General features: G+C 43.6%; 1 protein-coding gene and 1 non-coding gene across 2 annotated transcripts; both read left to right on the forward strand.

Annotated features, from left to right (window-relative positions):
- On the forward strand, positions 1-26052 carry LOC126483687 (solute carrier family 35 member B1 homolog). The gene is made up of 4 exons (XM_050106771.1): positions 1-447; positions 1005-1156; positions 24904-25044; positions 25148-26052. Exons 1-4 carry the CDS (start codon positions 106-108, stop codon positions 25485-25487), a joined length of 975 nt encoding a protein of 324 aa, XP_049962728.1. The 5' UTR covers positions 1-105; the 3' UTR covers positions 25488-26052.
- On the forward strand, positions 10678-10754 carry Trnas-cga (transfer RNA serine (anticodon CGA)). The gene has a single exon. It is a non-coding gene; the product is annotated as a tRNA-Ser (tRNA).
- Positions 26053-26252: the final 200 nt, after the last annotated feature.

Consider the following 26252-nt stretch of genomic DNA (forward strand, 5'->3'; position numbering starts at 1 on the left):
GGTTCGTGGGAGTGAAATGAGTGTCTGCTGTGAAAGTTGTTTTGGTGGGAATGTTTATTGTTGATACGACGGTGCTGTTGGGGCAGTGGACATCAACAGCTAGAAATGACGATCTTTAGCCTGGGACTCAGTAGGAACACAAAGCTTATTTTATATTCTTTAGGGATTTTCGTGTGTTATTTTTACTATGGTATTATACAGGAAAAAATTACTAGAGGAACTTACGGTGAAGGCGACGAAAAAGAAAAGTTCACCTTTGCCTTGTCGCTCGTTTTCGTGCAGTGTGTTGTGAATTATGGCTTTGCCAACATTTTATTGGCAACAATAATGAAAAACCAGGGAGAAGACCATACCCGGACGATATATTACGCCTGCAGTGCTTTGACATATTTACTAGCAATGGTTTGCAGCAATATGGCATTGCAGTGGGTTAACTACCCGACACAGGTCTGTAATCACACAATTACTTCATGTATTGCTTGACTGAGTTTACTTGCCAGAAGTGCCATATGTCGTGACAGATCCCATATTGTTAATATGTGGCTGTTCGTGATGCTAGTAATTTGTAGTCTTACTCTTTTTAAGAGAATCATTATGATGCCACAGAGCCCTTGATTACATTATATCGCTGTAGGAGTAGGATTTTGTGTGTAGGTCTTAGGGAGTAGGCCTACATTGGAGAGTCCACATTGGCATATAACATATTTCCACAGGAAATACTTTTGCCAAGTATTGCGTTACTATGATGCATTGCCTATTCATTTTCATCCGTTTACGACGTTTTCAATTTCTGTAAAGTAATGAGTACGCTGCTCCTGTACATAACTTTTGTTGGATTAACTATTCCGCTATTATTAGCCAGGGGTCAGTTCTTGATCATAATCTAATGAGAAGCTTTTTGTTGGTAAAAGTTAACTTGATTTGTATGCAACTCTCTCATAGTGACTTGCCTATGAGTATTCACCCATTATCCAGCAGTTTAACGTTATTTTTATTCATCACAGGTCGTTGGAAAATCAGGGAAACCCATTCCTGTAATGGTTCTTGGTGTGTTGCTGGGAAGGAAGACATATCCACCACGTAAATATTTATTTGTGTTGTTGATTGTCATTGGTGTTGCGGCTTTCATGTACAAAGACAGTGCAGCAAAGAGTAGGTGAGTCAAAATAACAAATACAGTATCTTAAGTCCTTTATGTATTAGCAGGAAAATAATATTTGAAACTTTGTGGCAGATTAAAACTGCACTTAGCTGAGGCTTAAACACAGAATGTTGCCTTGTGTGAGCAATGCTGACCAAGGCGAGGTTCTAGTCACTGCCCAGCACTCAGCTGTAGTCTGCTAGGAAGTTTCAAAAAGTGCACACAGAACTACAGACTGAAATTATGCAATCAGTCTGGTAACCATGACTTAACCACATTTTCATAATATCATTTTTTTTTTCTTTCCAAATGTGCTGCGTCTGCAGGAGAGTGTCTGTGGCATTTAGGAATGGTTGTGAGTTTTTTGTTTTTTTTTTTTAAATAATGAGATTAAGATTGTCATTGCACATTCATTGCTTTGCAGCAATAGTGTGACAGTGGAACCCCCTCCCCTCACTGAAATCTTCATTGTGGTGACAGATAGTTCTCTTTAGTAACACAAGGTCTAGGTAGGACTGGAAAGTGATACTAGGTTGAGAGGTGGTGAAGCCAACAAATACTACTGTAATACAAAATAAAGGTTGTGGTAATGCGCTTGAATGTCATGTAACCTGATGTCCATGTTCACATCATATTAAATGCCCTCATCATGTTTAATACAGTTTTTGCAATGAAGACTAAAACTGTAAGATCAGTTCAGTAAAGATCTATGTACAAATCTCTGATGAGTATTTTGCTGCATATTAGTTATGTATTGCACTTGCACAAATAAACTACAAAAAAATTCAGGGTGTGGTGAGTCCACAGTGTGACTTTTATTGGTTTTGCTAACAACCAAACTGTCACCTTCATTCTAACGTAGACTTGTGCTATGCTACAGATAAAGCGCTACAAGCATCATAAAAAAAGTTAATTTTTGTGACACGACCTATGCCACCTCGCAACTAAGTTATCACTTTCCAACCTAACCTAGACATCAGCCTATGCTGTAGATCATCTGCCACTACAGCCTTTATTTTCTGAAGATAGCTTGTTGTTGTGGCATATTCACTGATTTGGCTAGTTTGCAACCAAACTATAATCTTCCAAGCTATGCTACAGATCAGTCTGTCATCACAGCCTCCACTCATTATGGTCAAAGCAGAATGGCTGTATTACAGCCTTCAGTATGTATCTTATAACAGTATTAATCCAGTTTTTCTTTACAAGTGGATTAAGAACAATCCCAGTAAAAGCTGAAATAAAAGGTGAGTAACATATGGTATCGAAGGAATCTGTGCCATGAGGAGAGAGATTTTATTTTACGCAGGTAGCTCTGATCAAAACTTAAAGGCAGAGTACAAGCAATATTGAAGTAGTCCACCGTGCCATAAAAAAAGCCCCAACAGTGCATTATAAATAAAAATTTGAAGAACAAATTAAAAGCAATTTGGAGGATTATTAGGCATGAAACAAATGGCATTCATCTGCTTGATGACGGTAGCAGTGATAAAATCAGTTTTGCCAAATCAGCTGGTTTCTTCTGGTTGTGATGGTATCTCAGCCAAAATGCTGTAGGCCCTACTCTTATTCTGATTTGATATTGTTCTCATGAGCTATCTTTGTGATTAGTTGATTAAAAGATTGAAATATGCAGTACTAATACTGATTTAGAAAACTGGAGATAACCAAGTGACCTATAGGCCTTAAGTCTTTGACTCTCTCTCTCTCTCTCTCTCTCTCTCTCTCTCTCTCTCTCTATGTTTGGGGTGGTAGCTTAGCATATTGAACCATCTCCATAACAATAACCTTTTAAAAACTGCTCACTTTGCATTACAAAATATTTTTTCTGCCTAGAAAAGAATTTTACCCAGGCTCTTTGGTGATGGAACTCATCATCATCAGGATTTCTTTCATGCAAGCTGAGTAGGAACTTGGTGAACGATATGCCTCCATTGGTTTCTGTCCTGGTATAGCTTTTCCCTCTCCACTACATCCCATGTTACTCCTCTCCTCTTGATATCTTCCTTAACTTGGTCTATCCATCTCTTTCTACACCTCCCAATTGGTCTCCTTCCTGGTACCTCCATCTGGCGTAGAGTCAGAGCCGGTGCATTCATTTTACATGACCAAACTACTCCAATCTCAGAGCCCTCACCCTCTCCTCTGTAGTCAATGTCACCTGCAGGTCTCTCCTTACATAATCATTCCTGACTTTGTCTCTCCTAGTTTTTTGTAGAGCTGACCTGAGGAACTTCATTTCACATTCTTGTATTTGACTCTCTTTTCTCTTATTTATGACACAGGTCGCTAGACTATACATCATAATTGGCAGGAGATAAGTTTTATACATGGTCTATTTGTCTCTTAGAGAGACTTTCTTGTCCCAGATTAGATTTCATACTTGGTGGAAGAAGCTAGATCCTTTTGTTATTCTGTTTAAGGCTTCTAGTTTGGAACTTCCATCACATGATGTGATGCAACCCAGATAATTGAAGCTTTTCACGCATTCAACCTTCTCCCCCTCGAGTATGACATTACAAAGTGTGGGTGTCCTGCTCTTCTTCATAGCCACTGTCTTATTCTTACTCACAGTTAACTTGAATTTATTAAATTTTGTGTTCCAGTAATCTAGCCTCCTCTAAACCTCCATTTATGTCTCTCCCCAAATGGCAATGTCATCAGCAAAAACAAAATCAGTGAGATCTTCATTTTCTTCTTTCTTGATTTCTTTCATAATTGTGTCCATAAGTGTACTGAAGAGTAAAGGGAAGAGCGAACTGCCTTGCTGAACACCTCTCTTTGTCTTAAACCATTTTGATCTTCCACCTCCTACTTGTAGACTGCTCTCACAACCATCATACAGCATCTGGACTTTTTTAATTAATGAATCAGGAACATGATGTTTTCTCAAGCATTCCCATATTTTATCCCTTGGTACACTGTCATATGCTTTTTCCAAATCCACGAATACTACTATCTAGTCCTTTCCTTTTTCCCAGTATTGCTCCATTAACTGACAGAAGGAGAAAATGAGATCTATTGTTCCCGTATTACTTCTGGTCCATGCTGTTGTTCCTCTAATTGATGTTCTAGAGTTTTCCGCAATCTTTTTTCTATGACCTTTTCCATTATCTTAAGGCAGTGTGATTCCTCAGTAGTTGATTACCCCTGGTGTAGATCATAAAATAATAAAATAAAAATGCAATAACACCAAAGGACCCAAATACATATGTATTAGACACAGCCAGGACATTTGCGGGAACAGGCTTACAACTGCTTCACAGCAAATAGTCTTAATCTTACAAAAACTCATTATGGAATTTCGAGCAAATCAAAATGACTTGAAGGGTTCCAGACATAGAGAAAAGAGGCACACACTAAATGAAAAATTGTCTCTAAAATTACTAGGCACCCAGATTGATAAGCTGAGGTAGGTCGAGCACTTTGTTGACAAAAAGATGAGTTCTGCTCAATGTCCACATAGAAATGTGTCTGCTTGTGTTGATCTGCAGGTGAGATTCCTAACACACTTTGCATTTCTTCACTTAAAATAGCCATGTGGTATGTCCATTCAGACCCTTGCAGCTAATATCAAAAAAGTATTTATTTTACTAAAGGTGATAGTTAACCATACTGCAGAAGCCTCTTCAGTAATGTTGAGTCTTAACGTTTTGAACATGGCTGTGATCAGCAACCGTAATTGATTACAGTGTCACATATTTCCAGCCAACCGGTTGCAAATAGAATTCAAAATTCTGTCACTGTTACTCACTCGTGTCCTATACCACTGTAGTGCCCTTAGTGCCATATCTACATATTGTTTTAAATTTTTGACTATACCTACTATGTATTCAGGTGGAAAATGTTTTAATTGTGGTTTTAATGTTTTGACTAGAGTGATGTCACTCAAATTTCCTTTTAACCACATGTAAGGCAACAGTTTCTTCTGAAGGAGGCACCCCTAGTTGGTGTTGAAAACTAGTTAAAGAATTTTGGTAAACATTTTTGGAAACAGTGATCAATAGAGTATTATATTCTAACTAAAGTTCAGTCTTGATCACAACACTTTTGTCTCAATGACATAGGTGATCGGTTTCGTTTATATTTATATAACCATCTTCAGACCCGTGGCTTCCTTCGAGGATGGTAGGTGGAGCTCTCCTCAGCTGCTACAAAGTCTGATCAGTTGACTTCGTAGCAGCTGAGGAGAGCTCCGCCTACCATCCTCTAAGGAAGCCATGGGTCTTAAGATGGTTATATAAAAATAACCAAAACCGGTCACCTATGTTATTGAGACATAAGTGTTGTGATCAAGACTGAACTTTAGTTAGAATATAATTAAAGAATTTTAAATTCTATTTGCAACCGGTTTGCTGGAAATTTGTGACATTGTAATGTTGGGCCTCTTACACACAGGTGCCATTATACTTACAGCTTTTTGATATTTCTGGTTGGTAATAGCAATAAATTTAAGAAAAACTATTAAATTCCCAACCACTGTGCTAGAAGTAAAAGCATTTTCCGTATGTTGTAGCCCTGCTTAGAGCCCAGAATGAGGTTGTAATTCTGGTCAAACACATAGGTTGCCAGTACACATCGGGCAGGGAACACGAAATCTCAAGATATTCAAAAACTAATTTTAAAAATCCCATGGCCATTCCTATAATCCACTAGAATATTTAGACTTGGGGGATGTAGATTCTGGTTAACATTAACATTCATGCTAAAGAATTTTTTTAATCTGTTACACTATATGCTCTGAAATCAGTAAATTTACAGAAATACTTAGTACAAAGCAATGATTAAAAACAATTACTGGCTAGTGTAAAAGGAAGGACAGTGCCCCTTTTTTTCTTTGAGTGAGTTTTTCTCCTTATATGCTGGGAAAGTTAAACGTTTTTGAAAGCTATTGGTTACTTTACAGAAATCGCCCATAGTGGCTGCTTCTGCCTGTTAATGTATAGCCCTTACTTGTTCTGCATCCCTGGAGATTTTTTTGATGAAATTTGTGAACACAATGTTTGAGTGAGTGACTGAGCTTTGATTGTTTACTTTTAGTCAGCAAGTCTTTTGGATGTTTCATGTCAAACATTGTTGGACAACATGTGAACAGCTTCTTCACACCAGTCAAAGAAAAGACATCCCTGTACAGTAAACAGATGTCAGTTCATAGTAGAAGTAGATTGTTTATATTGTATGTACTAATTGTGCATGCCAGGAAGACAATTGGTGTGGTGAGAAATGGGAATATTAGAATCAGCAAAAGTTGCAAGGCAATGCATGGCTTAGGATCAATATTAATCTGTTTCTGGTCACTACCTACCTAAGCCAAGATTATAGTGCAGTCTAAACTGACATTATTGTTGCCACTCTGTGCTGTCATCACTGTACTGAGTTTCGTTTCTTGTGTTGTTAACTCCAGGTGTCACATATGTTTTCATACACAAAAACAGCCAATGTTGTAAATTGAGTGTCATCTGCTAAGAAATTCAGGCTAGGCTGATAATAAGGTCAAGCTGTCAGTGCCAGCTGTGAGTACCTTAGATTTAAAATCGATTCAGCTATCCCCACTGCAGCAAATGTATTCATATAATATCTATGTCTGAAGTGTGACAAAAGTATAATGTGTATGTGTTGAATGTTGAGCTATAATCACAAAGTAATTTATTGAATTAAACAAAGGAAAATGCAGGATGCAATGTAACCATATAATGAGAAAGAAAGTTGCCACTAACCATATAGCGGAGATGCTGAGTCACAGATAGGCACAACAAAAAGACTCTCACAATTAAAGCTTTTGGCCATTAAGGCTCAAACAAACACACACACACACACACACACACACACACACACACACACACACACACACACACACACACGCATGTGACTGCAGTCTCAGGCAACTGAAACCACACTGTGAGCAGCAGCACCAGTGCATGATGGGAATGGCAACTGGGTGGGGGAAAGAAGAGGCTGAGACAGGGAGGGGGAAGGATAGTATCGTGGTGGTGGTGGACAGTGAAGTGAAGTGCTGCGGGTTAGATGGAGGGCAGGGATGGGGGGGAGGAAGTAGTGGAAAACGAGAGAAATAAAAAGACTGGGCATGGTGGTAGAATGACGGCTGTGTAGTGCTAGAATGAGAACAGGGAAGAGGCTGGATGGGTGAGGACAGTGACTGATGAAGGTTGAGGGAGGCCAGGAGGGTTATGGGCATGTAGGATGTATTGTAAGGAAAGTTCCCACCTGCACAATTCAGGAAAGCTGGTGTTGGTGGGAAGGATCTATACGGCACAGGCCGTGAATCAGTCATTGAAATGAAGGTTATCATATTTGGCAGCATGTTAAGCTACAGGGTGATCCACCTGTTTCTTGGCTACAGTTTGTTGGTGGCCATTCATGCGGACAGACAGCTTTTTGATTGTTGTGCCTACAAAGAACGCAACACAGTGGTTGTACGTATAAACCAGTCAGTGGTACAGCTTTGGGCACCTGCATGGCACCATTCTATGCCAACCTATTCATGGGCCATCTAGAGGAATGCTTCCTAAAAAGCGAGAATCCTCGACTGCTCACCTGATTCGTTGATGACATCTTTGCTATCTGGATAGAAGTGAGGACACCTATCCACATTTCTCCAGAACCTCAACAACTTCTCTCTCATATTCTTCACCTGTCCTACTCAACCCAACAAGCCACCTTCCCAGATGTTGACTCCCACCTCAAAGATGGCTACATCAGTACTCCCATCCATATCAAACTTACTAACTACCAGCAATACCTCCACTTCAACAGCTGCCACCCATTCCACACCAAGAAGTCACTTCCGTTCAGCCTAGCCACCCATGTTAGTCGCATCTGCAGTGACCAGCAGTCCCTCTCGAAATATACCGAGGGTCTCACTGAAGCCTTCACTGACCGTAATTATCCTCCCAACCTTGTACAAAAACAGATCTCCCATGCCTTATCTTTCCAGTCTCCCACCACCCCCTAATGTATCACCGTCCAGCCACAGAGGAGCATTCCCCTCATAACTCAGTGTCACTCAGGACTGGAGCAACTGAATTACATTCTCCGCCAGGGTTCTGATTACCTCTCATCATGCCCTGAAATGAGAAAAGTCGTGCCCACTATCCTTCCCATCCCTCCCACAGTGGTATTCCACCGTCCACTGACCCTACGCAATATACTCATCCTTCCTTGCACAATCCCTTACCTCATGGCTCATACCCCTGTAATAGACATAGATGCAAGACCTATCCCATACATCCTCCCACCACCACCTACTCCAAACTGGTCACTAACATCACCTATCCTGTCAAAGGCTCTCTCCTTCTCCACTACTTCTCCCCACCTCCCGCCCTCCACCTAACCTGCAGCACTTCACTGTCCGCCACCCCCACGATACTATCCTTTCCCCTCCCTGCCCCAGCCTCCTCCTCACCCCCACCCAGTCGCCACTCCCATCATGCACTGGTGCTGCTGCTCGCAGTGTGGTTTCAGATGCCTGAGCCTGCAGTCGTGTGTGTGTGTGTGTGTGTGTGTGTGTGTGTGTGTGTGTGTTTGTGTGTTTTGTTGACAAAGGCCTCAATGGACGAAATCTTTAATTGTGAGAGTCTTTTTGTTCTGCCTATCTGTCACTCAGCATCTCTATATGGTTAGGGGCGTCTTTCCTTACCGTAATAATTTATTGGATTAAATACAGAAAAATATACAAGTCCCTTGAGCAGGAAAAAGAATACCTGAGACATTGGCAAGTCGTCATGAGCAAAGAGAAAGTATGTTTGGGGAACAGAACCAGTAAAGTCCAGAACCAGAGATTGTCAAAAGTGCAAGCAATAAAAGGCTACAGGACTTCAGGCAAATGACACCAAGCTGCAATAAGCAGTGCCTAAACACAGTATGTACTAGATGAAGTGTCAGTGTCAGCACATACACTAGTCAAATGGCTGCCGATTTGGGTCAATGGAGGCTTCTGAACCCACCTGTCTGCTTTGATCCGTGACAAAAGGATGTTGTGGTGTGTGACATTATTAGGGTGCGCAGTTTAGTTTATGAGTTGGTTGTGTTTGTAGATGTCGTCTTGTTTTGGTTGATGGTGCCCTCTGGTGGTTTGTAAGTGCTTGGCCTAAGTGTTATGTGGTGCATTGGGTTCATTTGAGCTTTGGTTGGCAGTGTCTGTAACTGAAGGATTGAAATTGGTTTGAGTGAGTTATCTATCAGTTTTTTTTTTTTTTTTTTTTTTTGGCAGGTGTTATTGGTTTGCTGTTTGTGGTGTAGTAAGACATTTAATTTTTTGTGTGACTTCTTTTGTTATGTATGGATGTGACTATGAAGTTCAGTAGTGCGAGGTTGCGAGCAGAGATGGTGGAGGACATGATGTCATTGATTAAGTTTCTCCAGATGTTTGGATTGATAGTAGAGATTGTCAAATTTAGTGCCTGCAGAGAAAATATGAGGTGGCGTAAGTTCCGCCGTCCCGGACCAGGGACAGGTACGTGTGGTGGTGTCAAAAGGAAAACATTTGGTGCTCTATTAGACGTGGTACCTACTTCGAGAAATGTAGGTTGGCCATGAGAGAGATTATTTTGATGACTTACTATTTTTTTTATAGGTCCTCTATCAGTTTTTGTGTGCATGGGACTGGAGTGAGTGAGAGGACGGTGTTTTCGCTTTGTAGGGAAGTGTGTTCTTAGTATGTGGAGTATAGGGATAAGTTGGGTGGGCTGGGGATGGTGGTTGAGATAGACGAATTGCAGTTTGAGAAGAGGAAGCATGAGAGGGGAAGTCTCCGCTTGGTTTATGGGTGTGGGGGGGGGGCTATTATTTTGGGGAGTGGGTATGCTGATTGTGTTTTCAGGGTTTTGGAGGGGTGTACTAAGAGGGAATTGGTGGGGTTAATTGAACAGTATATAGAGGAGGGGAGTACTGTAGTGTCAGATGCTTTTTCGTCATACAGATACAGGGGTATGATCATTTAGTTGTAAACCATAGTTTAAAGTTTAAAAACTACAAAACTAGAGCATGTACTAATACAATAGAGGGGTTTTGGGAGGTGGTTAAATCAGTCACAGGGAGGGGGAAGAGGCGCTCTTCTAACCCGCAATCTCATTTAGATGAGTATCACTGGCAGAAGAGCGTCCCTGGGGATTATTGTATTATTCACATTTTTTTTATGGGAATGAGTAAGATGTACAGGCCAAGGGTGGTTAGTTGAGGGGTTTGGTATATGTGTGTGTGTTTGTGGGGGGAGGGGGGGCAGGTAGTGGGTAATGATTGTGGATTTAGATGGGTGGGTGGGAAGGGGGGGGGTTGCTTTACGATTATGTTGCAGAGGATCTTTTTTGTTGCAGTTGTTTTTGAGTTGTACTCCACTGCAGAGTGAAAATCTCATGCTGGAAACATCCCCCAGGCTGTGGCTAAGCCATGTCTCCGCAATATCCTTTCTTTCAGGAGTGCTAGTTCTGCAAGGTTTGCAGGAGAGCTTCTGTAAAGTTTGGAAGGTAGGAGGTGAGGTACTGGCAGAAGTAAAGCTGTGAGGACGGGGCGTGAGTCGTGCTTGGATAGCTCAGTTGGTAGAGCACTTGCCCGCGAAAGGCAAAGGTCCCGAGTTCGAGTCTCGGTCCGGCACGCAGTTTTAATCTGTCAGGAAGTTTCATATCAGCGCACACTCCGCTGTAGAGTGAAAATCTCATTCTGGATTCATAGGGCATAATCGAGAGGTCAGTTCGTGCATAAAATACTGCGCTGCCAACACTTCCATAATTATAGATGGCTATAGAGGCAACATTGTTCAGTGTTTCTGCAAAAAACTTCCAACAACTTGTTGAGTCCATGCCACGTCGAGTTGCTACACTACACTGGGAAAAAGGAGGCCCGACACGATATTAGGAGGTATCCCATGATTTCTTTCACCTTTGTGTACGTAGGGTTTGGTTTTAAAAGGTGCCAAAATAATTTGGCCATCATGTGCAAACAAGAAGACACTTTGCAGAAAGGGCATACTCCAGCATTTTTTGACAAAAACATGCAACAGAATTAAAGCAGCCAGTGCTTAATTATACAAAATGTGGATTCATAGGCATTACATTGTCAATAAATGTTGACAAAGTCAGTTTGCAAGGAGTAATGCTAAAACAAAAGTGCTGTCATTTTCTTGTGGTGCATGTAGGTTCTTATGTGACTATAGAGGCAAATCGTTAGACCATCACATAGAAATATATAGAAGAAAATTTTAAAATACTTAGACACAAGGGAATCTTATATTTTGCCATTAATTAAGGAGCAGCAGTCTTCTCCTTTTTATTTCACTGACAAAATTCTGCAAGAAGACTGTTCCTGTCATACTGCTGCCGTACTGTCTAGAGCTAAATCATATATACTGAAGCCCCAAAGAAACTGGTACAGGCATGCATATTCAAAATACAGAGAGATGTAAACAAGCAGAATATGGCACTGCGGTTGGCAATGCCTATATAAGACAACAAGTGTCTGGTGCAGTTGATAGGTTGGTTATTGCTGCTACAATGGCAGATTATCAAGATTTGAGTGAGTTCGAATGTAGTGTTACGGTCTGCACACATGCGATGGTACACAACATCTTTGAGGTAACGATGAAGTGGGGATTTTCCCATTGACCATTTAATGAGTGTACCATGAATATCAGGAGTCCAATAAAACATCAAATCTCAGACATCGCTGCAGCCGGAAAAAGATCCTGCAAGAACTGGACCAAAGACGACTGAAGAGAATTGTTCAATGTGACAGAAGTGCAACCATTCCACAAATTGCTGCAGATTTCAATGCTGGGCCATCATCAAGTGTCAGCATGCAAACGATTCGCCACAACATCATTGATATGGGCTTTCGGAGCCAAAGGCCCACTCGTGTATCCTTGATGACTGCATGATGCAAAGCTTTATGCCTCGCCTGGGCCTATCAACACCGACAATGGACTGATGACTGAAAACATGTTGTCTGGTTGGATTAGTCTCGTTTCAAATGGTATCAAGTGGATGGACATGAACGGGTATGGAGACAACCTCATGAAGCCATGGACCCTGCATTTCAGCAGTGGACTGTTCACGCTGGTGGAAGATCTGTAATGGTGTGGGGCTTGTGCAGTTGGAGTGATATAGGACCCTTGATGTGCCGAGATACGACACGGACAGGTTACACGTACGTAAGCATCCTGTCTGATCACCTGCATCCATTCACGTCCATTGTGCATTCTGATGGACTTGGGCAGTTCCAGCAGGACAGTGTGACACCCCACATGACCAGAATTGCTACAGAGTGGCTCCAGAAACACTCCTCTAAGTTTAGACACATCCACTGGTCACTAAACTCCCCACACATGAACATTATTGAGCACATCTGGGATGCCTTGCAATGTGCTGTTCTGAAGAGATCTCCATCCCCTCATACTCTTACGAACTTATGGACAGCCCCGCATGATTCATAGTGTCAGTACCCTCCAGCACTACTTCAGACATTAGTAGAGTCCATGCCAAGTTGTGTTGTGGCACTTTAGCGTGCTTGTGTGTGCTGTACAAGATATTAGGCAGGTGTACCAGTTTCTTTGGCTCTTCAGTGTATCTGGAAATGTTATTTGCTACAATGCTAGAATGTGGGGCAAAAGCGATATTCACTGAAGCTTAATGTTTTCTGTGCAATATGGGCTGTTTTTCTTTTGTGAGAGGACTGCAACATGTGCCTCTTCCCATGATAAGTTGTGGTTGCTTCCACAACTGACTGCTGGTTACAAGAATTTCCTCTTGGAACTAGATGAGGCATCACCTCATTGGAGCATAGTTGTTTTTTATCACCTAAACAACAACCTTCTGCATTGTTGATTGAGCATAATGAAGAAGATGATATGGCTCTGTTCTCTTGGCCCACCAGGCCGTCCTATGTGGGCTATGTTTACATATCCCTACTGGCTGAAACAGCCCAGAGACCACATCACTGCTTCTGTGGTGACCATAGACAGGATGTTGGTACATAAGATATAGAATGAACTTTATTATTGCTGGGATGTGTGTTGTGTGACCAGAAGGGAACTCGTAGAACATGGAAAATCGGTGATTTGGCGGTTCCGTTCATGCATCAATCACATTTGTATATGTAATACTAGAGCTTTGAAATGAGTGAATCATTTATAGTAGTCCTGAAGAATAAAATCAGTTGACAATATTACTAAAGAATGTACTTTTACTGATACTGTGACCAAAGTACCACGAGCAGCAAAGGTGGAATGTACTGTATGTCCTGAAACTTTGTAGCAGTAACTTTGTGCTGGACCAGGACCAGGACCAGGACTTGAACCCAGGACCTTTGCCTTTTGTTGGCAATTACTCCAACAACTGACCTACCCAAGCATGACCCAGAATCTGTTCTCGCAGCTTTATCTTTGCCAGTATCTCATCTCCTACGTTCCAAGCTGTCTGTCCTGTTTCCCTGCTTCTGTTGTTATTCTAAATAGTCTTTTCATTCAGTGTTGTGTACAGATGTGTAGCACATGACAGCACTCCACTTGAAAGAATACTGCAATGTACCCTGTTACTGTGTCCATTCAACACTTCTCAGATGTACACAATTGGTGATGCTGACATCTTGTCTTGTTTTTCAGTTCACTTTGCCAGGTACTAACTGGCGAGGATTTTCAGAAGTCCACCATTGATTGCCACCCCCCCCCCCCCCCCCCCCCCCCCCCTGCGGGTCCGGGGAAGAATAGGCCCGAGGTATTCCTGCCTGTCGTAAGAGGCGACTAAAAGGAGTTTCAACCGTTTCGGCCTTCCATGTAATGGTCCCCCTTGGGGTTTGACCTCCATTTTTCAAAATTCTACAGAAGTACGAGCCTTTTGGGAAAGGACGCCTTACGTGGTGTATCACTGGTCCTCAGTGCACTAAGACCTTGGCACTCAGCATTGTAACGGCATTGTAACCACACCCACTATTCCTCAAATTGGGCCTAAACGCCTGATGGGTTGCACAAGTTACGCCCATAGTGCGTCCCCATCTGCACCTACGATCATGATGGACCTTCCATGGCACCCGAAATCCAGCACGGTAGCTAGCCCGTTGTGGTGGGGTCATCATGTACCCTCTAGGTTGTAGCCCCCTGACAACACAGGGATCGTACTGCGGATACCTGAGCTGCACCCTCCCCACTTCGGCCAAGGAGTAGATGCCCGTCTCCTTGGGGCATCGGGACTCCCGGCAACGGTCATCCTGCCAGGTGGCCCTTGCTGAGGCTGGGTGGCGCCCGTGGGGAGAGCCCCTGGTAGGAGTGGGTGGTATCGGGGCGGAAGTTTCGCAGATGAAACGTTAACATGTATCAGGTCGCTCTGCGGCCGAGTCTTTTAAAAAGAAAGGTACTGTCTCTGGTTCTGGTTCTCCTGCCCTTTCCCCCTTGGCCACTCCCTGGGAGGAAGGACAGGCCCGCTGGCTTGGGGCGAAGTACTTCCCCCGCTATTTAGTCTGTTCTTGGACCGATGGGGGGACGTTCGCCACCTCCAAGCTCATGTTCTTTGTCCAGCACATCGAGGACATCTTCGGGGAAATCAAGGCTCTCAGTAAAATGCGTTCGGGGTCCGTTCTTATAAAGACCGCCTCCGCCACACAGCCGGCGGCGCTCCAGGCGTGCGACTGACTAGGGGACATCCCAGTGTCTATTGTCCCTCATCTGGCACTGAATAGGACGCACGGGGTTATTTTTCATTGGGACCTCCTGCTGCAATCTGATGAGGAGTTCAGGGCCAACTTGGAGCGCCGAGGCGTGCATTTTGTCCGGCGAGTCCAGCGTGGCCCCAAAGACCGTCGCATCGACACCGGGGCCTTTATCCTCGCCTTTGAGGGGGACGTTCTCCCAGAGAAGGTAAAGGTGATGTGCTACCGGTGCGACGTGCGACCTTATGTCCCGCCTCCTATGCGCTGCTTTCGGTGTTTGCGCTTTGGGCACATGTCGTCACGGTGTGAGGCTGAGCCCCTTTGTGGCAATTGTGGATGTCCTCTTCGTGAGGAACATACATGCACCCCATCACCTCGGTGCGTTAATTGCCCTGGCATCCACTCATCTAGATCTTTAGACTGCCCCGCGTATCAGAAGGAGAAGAAGATTCAAGAACTCAAAACTTTGGATTGTCTCTCTTTTTCTGAGGCCAGGAAGAAGTATGACCGCCTCCATCCCGTGACGTTGACAACTTCGTTTGCCTCAGTCGTGTCCACTCCTTCCACAATATCCTCACCCCTATCCTGTCCCCCTCCACCTCCTCCCCCCATCCGGGGTATATGCCTTCCCCATCCCAAATCCGTCCCTTCCAAATCCTCCTCCCCCGCGGCCCCCGCCCCCTCTGCCCCTCTGCCCCAGGGGCCACACTTCCCTCCCCCCCCCTCCCCCCCCCCCCCCCACCCGCCGCCTGAGAAGCGATCCTCTTCTCAGGCGTCCATTGGGGAAACGTTCCGGACCCCGGCTTCCGAGGTCCAGCGTTCCAAAACCGAACCCGCGCGTGAGGACCTTCTTTGTGTCCAGCCCACCATCCCTGTGCCTCCTCGGACTTCCAAGAAGGCCTCCAAGAAGAAGTCTCTATCCCCCTCTCCAACCCGGAGCGTTTCGTCTGACGCTCCATCCGTGAGTCGCTGCTCCCGGCCGTCCTCAGTTTCGCCGGGACACTCTGCTGCCAGGCGCTCAGCTGGCCTCTCGTCGGCAAATGATGCTACCCCTCCTACGCAACCCGGGACAGCAGCCGCAGCTGGCGACGACTCGATGGAACAGGATCCGCCTCCCACCGGTTGTAGCGTTGTTCCCCCGAAACCTGGCCCGCCGTGGCCGTCGAGGTGACCAGCTCTTCCCCCGTCTCGTTCCCCCCTTTTTTCTGACTAGCGATGGCCTTGTTACATTGGAACATACGAGGTATTCGATCTAATCGGGAGGAATTACAACTGCTCCTCCGCCTGCACTGTCCGCTCGTCCTTGGTCTCCAGGAAACCAAGTTGCGCCCAACTGACTGTATTGCCTGTACCCACTATACCTCGGAGCGGTATGACCTCACCCCTGTGGACGGTATTCCAGCTCATGGTGGGGTCATGTTGCTCATTCGGGACGATGTCTATTACCATCCCATCCCATTGACCACCCCACTCCAAGCAATAGCTGTCCGTATTACTCTTTCTGCTTTTACTTTTTCCGTTTGTACCGTCTACACTCCATCGTCATCCGCAGTTAGTCGGGCTGACATGATGCACCTGATTGTTCAGCTTCCTCCGCCGTTTTTATTGTTTGGCGACTTCAATGCCCATCATCCCCTTTGGGGCTCCTCTGCATCCTGTCAAAGAGGCTCCCTCTTGGTAGATGTCTTCAACCATCTCAATCTTGTCTGCCTCAATACTGGCGCCCCGCCTTTCCTCTCGGACTCTACTCATACCTACTCCCACTTGGACCTTTCGATCTGTTCTACCACTTTTGCCCGTCGGTTCGAGTGGTATGTCCTTTCTGACACCTATTCGAGCGACCACTTCCCCTGTGTCATTCGTCTCCTGCACCACACCCCATCCCCACGTCCTTCGAGCTGGAACATACCGAAAGCTGACTGGGGACTTTACTCCTCCCTAGCGACCTTTCCGGACCACGATTTTCTCAGTTGTGATAGTCAGGTCGAATACCTCACGGCTGTTATCATCAATGCTGCCGAACGTTCCATTCCTCATACTACCTCTTCTTCACATCGCGTTTCTGTCGCCTGGTGGAATGAGGCTTGTAGAGACGCTATCCGTGCTCGACGACGTGCTTTACGCACCTTTCGCCGCCATCCTACGTTGGCGAATTGTATTGGATACAAACGACTCCGAGCGCAATGCCGTAGAGTCATCAGAGACAGCAAAAAAGCTTGTTGGGCCTCTTTCACCAGCTCCTTTAACAGTTTTACTCCCTCTTCTGTCGTTGGGGTGGCCTGCGCCGGCTGTCGGGCATTAAGGCCCACTCCTCGGTACCTGGCCTGACCTCAAGTAATGAGGTCCTTGTTGATCCTGTGGCTGTCTCCAACACCGTCGGCCGCTTTTTCGCGGAGGTTTCAAGCTCCGCCCATTACCACCCTGCCTTCCTTCCCAGGAAAGAGGCAGAAGAGGCTCGGCGACCTTCCTTCCACTCGCTGAATCTGGAAACTTACAATGCCCCCTTTACTATGTGGGAACTCGAACGTGCGCTTGCACTGTCCCAGTCCTCTGCTCCGGGGCCAGATGCCATTCATGTTCAGATGCTGGCACACCTTTCTCTGCCGGGCAAAAGCTTCCTTCTTCGTACCTACAATTGCGTCTGGACCGAAGGTCAGGTCCCCATGCGTTGGTGTGACGCCGTCGTTGTTCCTATACCCAAACCCGGGAAGGATAGACACCGTCCTTCTAGTTACCACCCCATTTCTCTTACAAGCTGTGTCTGTAAGGTGATGGAGCGCATGGTTAATGCTCGGTTAGTCTGGATTCTTGAATCTCGACAGCTACTTACCAATGTCCAATGCGGCTTTCGTCACCGCCGCTCCGCTGTTGACCACCTTGTTACCTTGTCGACATTCATCATGAACAACTTTTTGCGAAAGCGTCAAACGGTTGCTGTGTTCTTCAATTTGGAGAAGGCTTATGATACCTGTTGGAGAGGAGGTATCCTCCGCACTATGCACAGGTGGGGTCTACGCGGTCGCCTGCCCCTTTTTATTGATTCCTTGTTAACAGATCGAAAGTTTAGGGTACGTGTGGGTTCCGTATTGTCCGACGTCTTCCTCCAGGAGAACGGAGTGCCTCAGGGTTCTGTCTTGAGCGTAGCCCTTTTTGCCATCGCGATCAATCCAATTATGGATTGCATTCCACCTAATGTCTCAGGCTCTCTCTTTGTCGATGACTTCGCGATCTACTGCAGTGCCCAGAGAACATGCCTCCTGGAGCACTGCCTTCAGCGTTGTCTAGACAGCCTATACTCATGGAGCGTGGCAAATGGCTTCCGGTTCTCTGAAGAGAAGACGGTTTGTATCAACTTTTGGCGATATAAAGCGTTCCTTCCGCCATCCTTACATCTCGGTCCCGTTGTTCTCCCATTCATGGAAACAACTAAGTTTCTAGGGCTCACATTGGACAGGAAACTTTGTTGGTCTCCGCATGTCTCTTATTTGGCTGCCCGTTGTACACGTTCCCTTAATGTCCTCAGAGTTCTTAGTGGTTCATCTTGGGGAGCAGATCGCACTGTCCTGCTTCGCTTGTATCGGTCCATAGTCCGATCGAAGCTGGATTATGGGAGCTTCGTCTACTCGTCTGCTCGGCCATCCCTCTTACGCCGTCTCAACTCCATCCACCATCGGGGGTTACGTCTTGCGACCGGAGCCTTCTACACTAGTCCCGTCGAGAGTCTTTATGCTGAAGCTGCCGAATTACCATTGACCTACCGGCGCGATGTACTGCTGTGTCGGTATGCCTGCCGGCTGTTGTCAATGCCCGACCACCCCTCTTATCAGTCCTCCTTCGCCGATTCTCTCGACCGTCAGTACGGGTTGTATGTGTCTGCCCTGCTGCCCCCTGGAGTCCGCTTCCGTCGCCTGCTTCGACAATTGGATTTTGCCCTCCCTACTGCCTTCAGAGAGGGTGAGAGCCCGACACCACCTTGGCTCCAGGCTCCGGTTCATATTTATCTCGACCTCAGCTCGCTCCCGAAGGAGGGTACTCCAGCTGCAGTGTATTGCTCACGGTTTGTCGAACTTCGTGCTCGACTTGCCGGTCACACCTTTATTTACACCGATGGCTCCAAAACTGATGATGGTGTTGGCTGTGCCTTTGTCGTCGGGGCCGTCACCTTTAAATACCGGCTCCTCGACCAATGTTCCAGCTTTACGGCGAGCTTTTTGCTCTCCATCAGGCCGTTCAGTATGCCCGCCGCCACCGCCATGCTCTGCTCTGATTCACTCAGTGCTCTTCAGAGCCTTGGAGCTCCCTATCCGGTCCATCCCTTGGTGCAACGGATCCAGCAGTCCCTCCATTCTTTCGCTGATGATGGCTCTCCTGTCAGCTTTCTGTGGGTTCCCGGACGTGTAGGAGTGCCTGGGAATGAGGCTGCTGATGCTGCAGCCAAGGCTGCAGTCCTCCTGCCTTGGCCAGCCTCCCATTGTGTCCCGTCATCTCACGTTAGTGGGGTTGTTTGCAAGAGGCTTGTGTCATTGTGGTGGGATACTTGGTCATCCCTTCAAGGAAACAAGCTCCGGGCAGTAAAACCGTTCACAAGTGCTTGGACAACCTCCTCCCGACCATCTCGGCGAGAAGAGGTCCTTCTGACCAGGTTGCGGATTGGGCATCTCCGGTTTAGCCACCGCTACCTGCTCTCCGGTGACCCAGCCCCGCAGTGCCCTTGTGGTCAAGCATTAACAGTGCGCCATGTTTTATTGTCGTGACCCCGCTTTAGTCAATCTCATGTTGTCCTGTCCCTGCCATCTACTTTACCAGATATTTTAGCTGATGACGCTCGAGCAGCTGCTCGTGTTCTTCGTTTTATAACTTTGACTGGCTTGTCCAAAGACATCTAACTCTTTTACTTATTTTATCTGCATCTTTGTAAGGACTTTCTGGTGTCCCCCACCTCCCCTTGAGTTTTGCTAGATTCTATGTGCTCTAACAATTGTGACTGGGCGGTAATGACCTCAGTAGTTGAGCGCCCTTAACCCCCCCCCCCCCAAAAAAAAAAAAAAAAAAAAAAAAAAAAAAAAAACATTGATTGTTCTGCGAGATCATGCACCCATATAAATGCTGCTACACATATCAGGGAGTGGGAGAGGGAGGGGAGAAGCTAGACATGTGCCACTGGTTTGGTGAGAATATCTACAGCTTGCTTATTGCCCTGTACATGCTCAATGGCTAGCTGGCCTCCCCGAATTTTCTAACATATGTAGTGCATGCGAACATCAGTATGCTTTGATTTCGTATGAAATTCAGGATTTTTGACCAGTTACTAACAAGAACAACAGGAGCACTCTCCAGCGATGACATTTCTTAATATAGCTTTGATATCCATATTCCTTCTCTTACCGATTCACTGACAGCCACATTTTCTGACTCATTTGTTGACGGTCATATAATTTTTGTGTGTTGGTAGCCCAGGTAACTACTACTCCACAAAATACTGCAGTCACTCTGCTAACTGAGGATATAGTTGCTGCGTTACTGGAATAATCAGCATCAGTATATATCTCCAGTCTTCCATTTGCATGAGATATACTTTATACCCCATGATACTGAATCTTTTATATAATTTATAATTGTTTTTATCAAGGACCATGATTTTCTTGAGTATTCTTTAAAAATTTTGACACACAGCTCACCATAAATGCTATATTGGGCCTTATACCAACAGATAAATGCCTAAGGCAGCCAACTGCTTCTTGATATGGAGCATTAGTTGGTCTACTCTTGTTCGACTCAACTGGCTGTAGACATGCTCAACTGGAGGTGACACAGGATTTGCCTCTCTCCTGTTAAACTGTCAAAGAATGTCTTTAGTAGCATAACTTTCTTGATTAATCTCTATTGATTCAGTCTTATGACATAATATTAATATTTAAGAATAATCTCACTAGCTGAACAGTAATCTTAAACTCATCTTGAATTTTCCTAAGGAAAAGTTCAGTGTCTCGCTGCTTACTTGCAAGTATTAATCTGTAATTGACATACAGAACTACCAGTAACTTGTTGTTATAATCTTCTTGATAGAGCAGGTACAGATTTGCCTTACTTTCCACAAGATTCATCAGGACATCCATGAACCACTGGTTCCACCACCTCGGTATCTGTTTTCATCCATATAAACTTAAATGAACCTTGTACACACACTCAGTCTCATCACTAATTTCCTAGCATATTTTACATCAAACTGTGCCAATTGCAGCTGCTTACTAAGAGCAATACTAAACATTGCTCTAATTGTATCATATCAAGCAACAGGACTAAATGTTTCAGTATAGTCAATGCTTCCTTGTTGAACAAATCCATGAACAACCAGTCTTGCTTTGTAGTCAGCTGTACGCTTAATTCTATAAACCCAACAGTTTGTAATGGGCTTATGATCTGATGGCAAGGTTCCAAAGTCCATGTAGCATTTTTCTTTCTCCACTGCTCTTCTCCAGTGTTCATGGTGTACTGAATAATAGCCACTGGAGAATTCATAGGCTCATTTATTTCAGCCAGCATCATTTCAGTAAGATGCTCTGGTTCCTTCAGTTGTTGCCACTTCTTCAATTCTCTTTCACTAGAACTTGCTTCTTAGTTTCTTTAAACAAACTTGCATCACCTTCATGATGACTTGTTGATTCTTCATTGCCAGTTTTACGTGAGAGTAATAACATTGCCCTTCCAGTTTTCTCGGGCTCAAAAACAAATAATCTGTTTTTCTGATTCAACCCACACTCAAAAGCCATCAGTGCCTTCCTTTTGGATCACACTTCTTTCGCTTTTCCCTCAAAATACGAAAAAAAACACTCCCCCCCCCCCCCCCCCCCCCAAACTGGAGTTTATTTAGCTGTATTTTCTTATTGTCTTTCCAGTGAATACCTTTTAGGGTGTACTCCATTCACATGACTTGTCGTAGTCCTCTTTAACACACAAACAGCCGTGTTTACTGCTTCTGTCCCCAAAAACTTAGGCAGATCCTGAGCTAGCAACGTGGTTTGAGCTAGTTCCACAACATTTTTGTTGGTAAGCACAGCACATCCGTTCTGCCCTGGATTGTAAGGATTTGTGATGGTTAGTTGTATACCATTGAATTTTGTCAAATCTTTAATTTCATTATTATTGGATTCTCATCCGCTATCACATAGAAATGGTTTTGGTAGTTGAACTCAAAAATTATTTACAATGCTCACCATTTCTGCAGTCTTCTCTGTAGTCTGAAACTTCTGCCTGAGACAATATACTGTTCATAATCTTAACAAATCACAAGTAAATCAGAGAAAATATTCAGCTTCTCCCAATGATTTGCACTCCGTAGGTCCACACAAAGCAGCATGAATCACTTCTCCATTTGCGTGGCATACTGCTGTTGTGACTGAAAACTGCTCCTATGCTGCTTCCCCGTAACCCATACCTCACAAAATTATTCCCCAAAAGTCTTCACTTCAGCACCACATTACTTCAGGAATTGTTAGACATGGCCTTTGTTCTGATGACCAAAGCGTTCATACCATTTGCAGAGATTCCTTTGATGTAAGATATACCTCAGGAGTAAAAGGATTTATTTGTTTTGTCAAACAAATCAACATCTTCAGTAAGTTGGCACTGTGTATGCCACATGTTTTTAAATGCCATTGTTCCAAAACTCAGGCTTGTCTTCCAGTGAATAAAACTCTAATACCTTGTCTGTGTTATCTATGATACATAAAAAAGATTTCTTTGCCCTCCTGGAGTATACAGAACAATATCGATGTGGCATAACTTCCGTTCTCCATCAGCAAAAGCTTTAAATAAATAGTCCCATTTCGTAATGTGTTCATAGTCGAATCATTGTCCATGCACATCTGCTGTGGTTTTGCAAACTTAATAAATGATGTCTACAACTCAATTTTCTTGGCCATGTGATTAGTAGCTCCACAATCAGTGATCCACAAGTTGTCATCCAATTCTTCACTCACTACTGTACCAATGAAAGCCAGGTAGTTCAGTTTTACTTTGATTATGGAGTTTTTTGTTTGTGTTTGACATTTGGACACTTTTTTTATATGATCAAATTCACCGCAAAAAAATTTCAGCTTCCTTTTGTTTGTTGACTTTTCATATTTATTTGGTGAAATAACATTCTTGTCAGTTGTGTTCTCTGCATTTTTTGTTTCTTGGATGTTTGCTTTGGTAGTGAACAATGCAACTAGCTCATCCCATTCCTCCCTCTGATAAGCATGACGTCTTTCATCAGATGTTAATACAGCCATTAAGTGTTTTAGTGTCTGTTGATCTTTAGATCTCGCCTAGCATGACTGTCGCAGACTTTCATAACTGTTAGGCAGTGTGTCAGGTAATCACACCACTAATGATAACTCATCAGGTTTCACAGTGAGCTGCTGCATTTGAAGAACCAAACTTTCAAATAATGCAAGATGTGTCACCATGTTACCACTTGAACTCATCTGAAAATTGAAGAATTCTAATTGAACAGAATGTCCAGCTCGCTTTGTTTTCTGTTGAAACACGGCATGTAGCATGTCCCACATATCTCGCACACTTTCACATGCAATCAGTAGTGCCATGACTTTTGCTTTGACAGTACTGACAATTATGTGACACTCTACACGATCAGCTGTGTCCCATGTTTTTAGGTCAACATTAAATGCATCTTTTTATGCTGATGTCACATCCATTGGTAAACCTGCTGGTCTTGCTACATCGCCAATATTCATTTCATATGCATGGTCTGATGGACATAATAATATTTGTACTGTAGACTTCCGTGTGGTCCAGCTTCCAGAACCACATAGTTTCTTAATACCATGAAAATACACGTAAAAAAGTGCAAATTAACAGCTGCAAAAAATTCCACATGAGAACATATACTCAATATGAACTACACATGTCCCACAACATACGCTAATGCGTTTCTGGTGTCACAAAGTACAAATTTGCAGCTGCAAAGATTCTACACGAGAATGTGCAGCAATTGTTCACATATACACGATATGAACTACATGTATTCCACAACACATGCTAATGCATTTTTGGTGTCACAAAATACAAAATTATGGTACCCAGTTTTTTCTTGATCTGCAGTCTGGGCCCATAACCTATTGCAGAAAGTTCAAGAAAAAAAGGGCACAATATAAAGCTTACTCTCAATGTGATTGCTACAACAAGACACACACATTTTAGTACAATAACAAAAGACAGAGGTATGTTACATGGCATAGAGATTAACATAAACATTTCTCATCTACAGTAAGGTTTGAATCTGTTTACAGCTCTGTAAGTATGTGCTAGCAACACACCAGTCTGAAGTGCTAAATGGCACAGTGACTTTTCTGGATTCATTTGATGACCGCTCCAAACTCTTTTAGTTTATTTTGTTTTAACTCTGATACACCACCTGACACGTTGTCCAGTCAGTGGGCCAGAGTGCCTTTACAATGATTGGAGCCTATCTACAAGTGTATTAGTTCTCATGCAATACCAGAAATGGCACTTGTGACATACATCAAACATCCTTTATACGAATTGACAGAAGTGACCTCTAGAGGGTACTTTTCTAAAGTGTACTAAAAACCACTTATGACCAGTGTTACTCTACCCACATTGATGATAATTTATGGGAATTACATTTAGATAATTTTGAATATAATCCATTTGAACAACTGGCCGTAGAAGCCTACGCACTCAATTTTAGACTACTTTATAAGCAGAAAAGTGACCATTAAAAAACTACTGTTTTTATTCTTATACCACTCAGCTGCTGTTTTTATCTAATCCCACAAGCTAAGCATTTGTCCAACTTTACACACAACACTATCAGCTGTTTATATGCTGGTAAAGTTAAATCTCGTTTAATGTGACTGAGGGATATGAAGTTACACCCCATATTCCAAATATATTTAATATGTTACTAATTAGGATGTTGTGGATGATTAACTGTTCTTATTACTGTTCTGGGGAATGTTAATAGAAAGATCTCATTAATTAACACCAGCTGTAGTTCAACGTAATATAAATATTCAGTGACAGTTTTCCACATATTTCGCTCTACAGTAGTGTGACTTAATACTATTGGTTTTTCTCTTTTGTAGCCAGAGTGAAGGTGGAGGGCTAGGAGAGGTGCTGTTACTGTTGTCATTGACAATGGATGGGCTTACGGCAGCAGCACAAGAGCGAATGGCAGCTGAGCATGGAACAAAGTCAGGGCACATGATGCGTGGAATGAACCTGTGGTATGAAATCAGAATTAATTGTAAACTGTTGTATTGGATGTAATGGATTTTGTAATCAAACATTTCACATTCTCATGTTGTTATCATTAACCTTCAATTCCAGGTCAACAATGTTCCTGAGTGTAGCTGTGTTGCTAACTGGTGACGGGCTGGCTGCTTTGCAGTTTTGCCAACGTCATCCAGCAGCTGCATCGCATTTGGCCACATTGGCACTTTCTTCTGCCCTTGGTCAGCTCTTCATCTTTCTAACTGTTACTGAATTTGGCCCACTAGCCTGCTCTGTAGCAACGACAACTCGAAAATTTTTCACGGTTTTGGCATCTGTGTTATTTTTTGGGAATCGTCTTGTGTGGCCACGTCAGTGGCTTGCAGCCATTCTTGTGTTTACTGGTTTAACATTAGATGCAATGTATGGGAAGTCACCAGCACCACGTAAAACGTAGCGTCCTGGGTTACCCATGGCGAGGTGCTGTGCATCCTCAGAATAACTTTTACTAATGTGATATGTAAAATGTACTGATAATCTGAAACCTATAACAAATACAGTCACATCTTACTCTCACATTAGCAGAAAACCATTCTGTCAAAGTATCCTAGGTGTTTTACACCAATGAAATGAAATGCGTGTTTATATGAATATCTTACAACATGATTATGAATGTGTCAATCAAATAGATGACCTTGTTCATTTTGTATATGTTAGCTGTAAATGGCACAATTTATGAATGTGTGTGAAATTTATGTTTGAATTTGATATCAGTGACTTGCGATATTTAACTATTTGGCAAATTACACATCCTTATGTATGTGCCAACGTATGTGAAAGAATCAAAATAGGTTTTATGTTATTACTACAGGCAATTTTTCTGCAGTTTGTCATTATTTTTATGGTTTCTCATCCCAGGCATAAAGGAACTTCATATTTACTTGTGTGCTGAAAAAATATTATACATATACCATGCATGAAAATAGAAACATTAAGAAAAATTGTACACTAGCAATAACCATTTAATTTATTTTACAAAAAATAAACTGCAGAAAAATTTGAAATCTGTGAAATGTATTACCCTGTTATCCTTTTTTTGCCTTGTAAAAGTGTGTAAAACACTCATTTAGTATCATCTTTTGTACCTGTTTTGGATTTTGGTACCAGTCAGACTTACTACTTTAGCCCTTAGTCCCTTAGATGTTAAAATCTCTTGGCTTAA

The sequence above is a fragment of the Schistocerca serialis genome, chromosome 6 (genome assembly GCF_023864345.2).
Source record: "Schistocerca serialis cubense isolate TAMUIC-IGC-003099 chromosome 6, iqSchSeri2.2, whole genome shotgun sequence".
In the NCBI taxonomy this organism is placed as follows: domain Eukaryota; kingdom Metazoa; phylum Arthropoda; class Insecta; order Orthoptera; family Acrididae; genus Schistocerca; species Schistocerca serialis.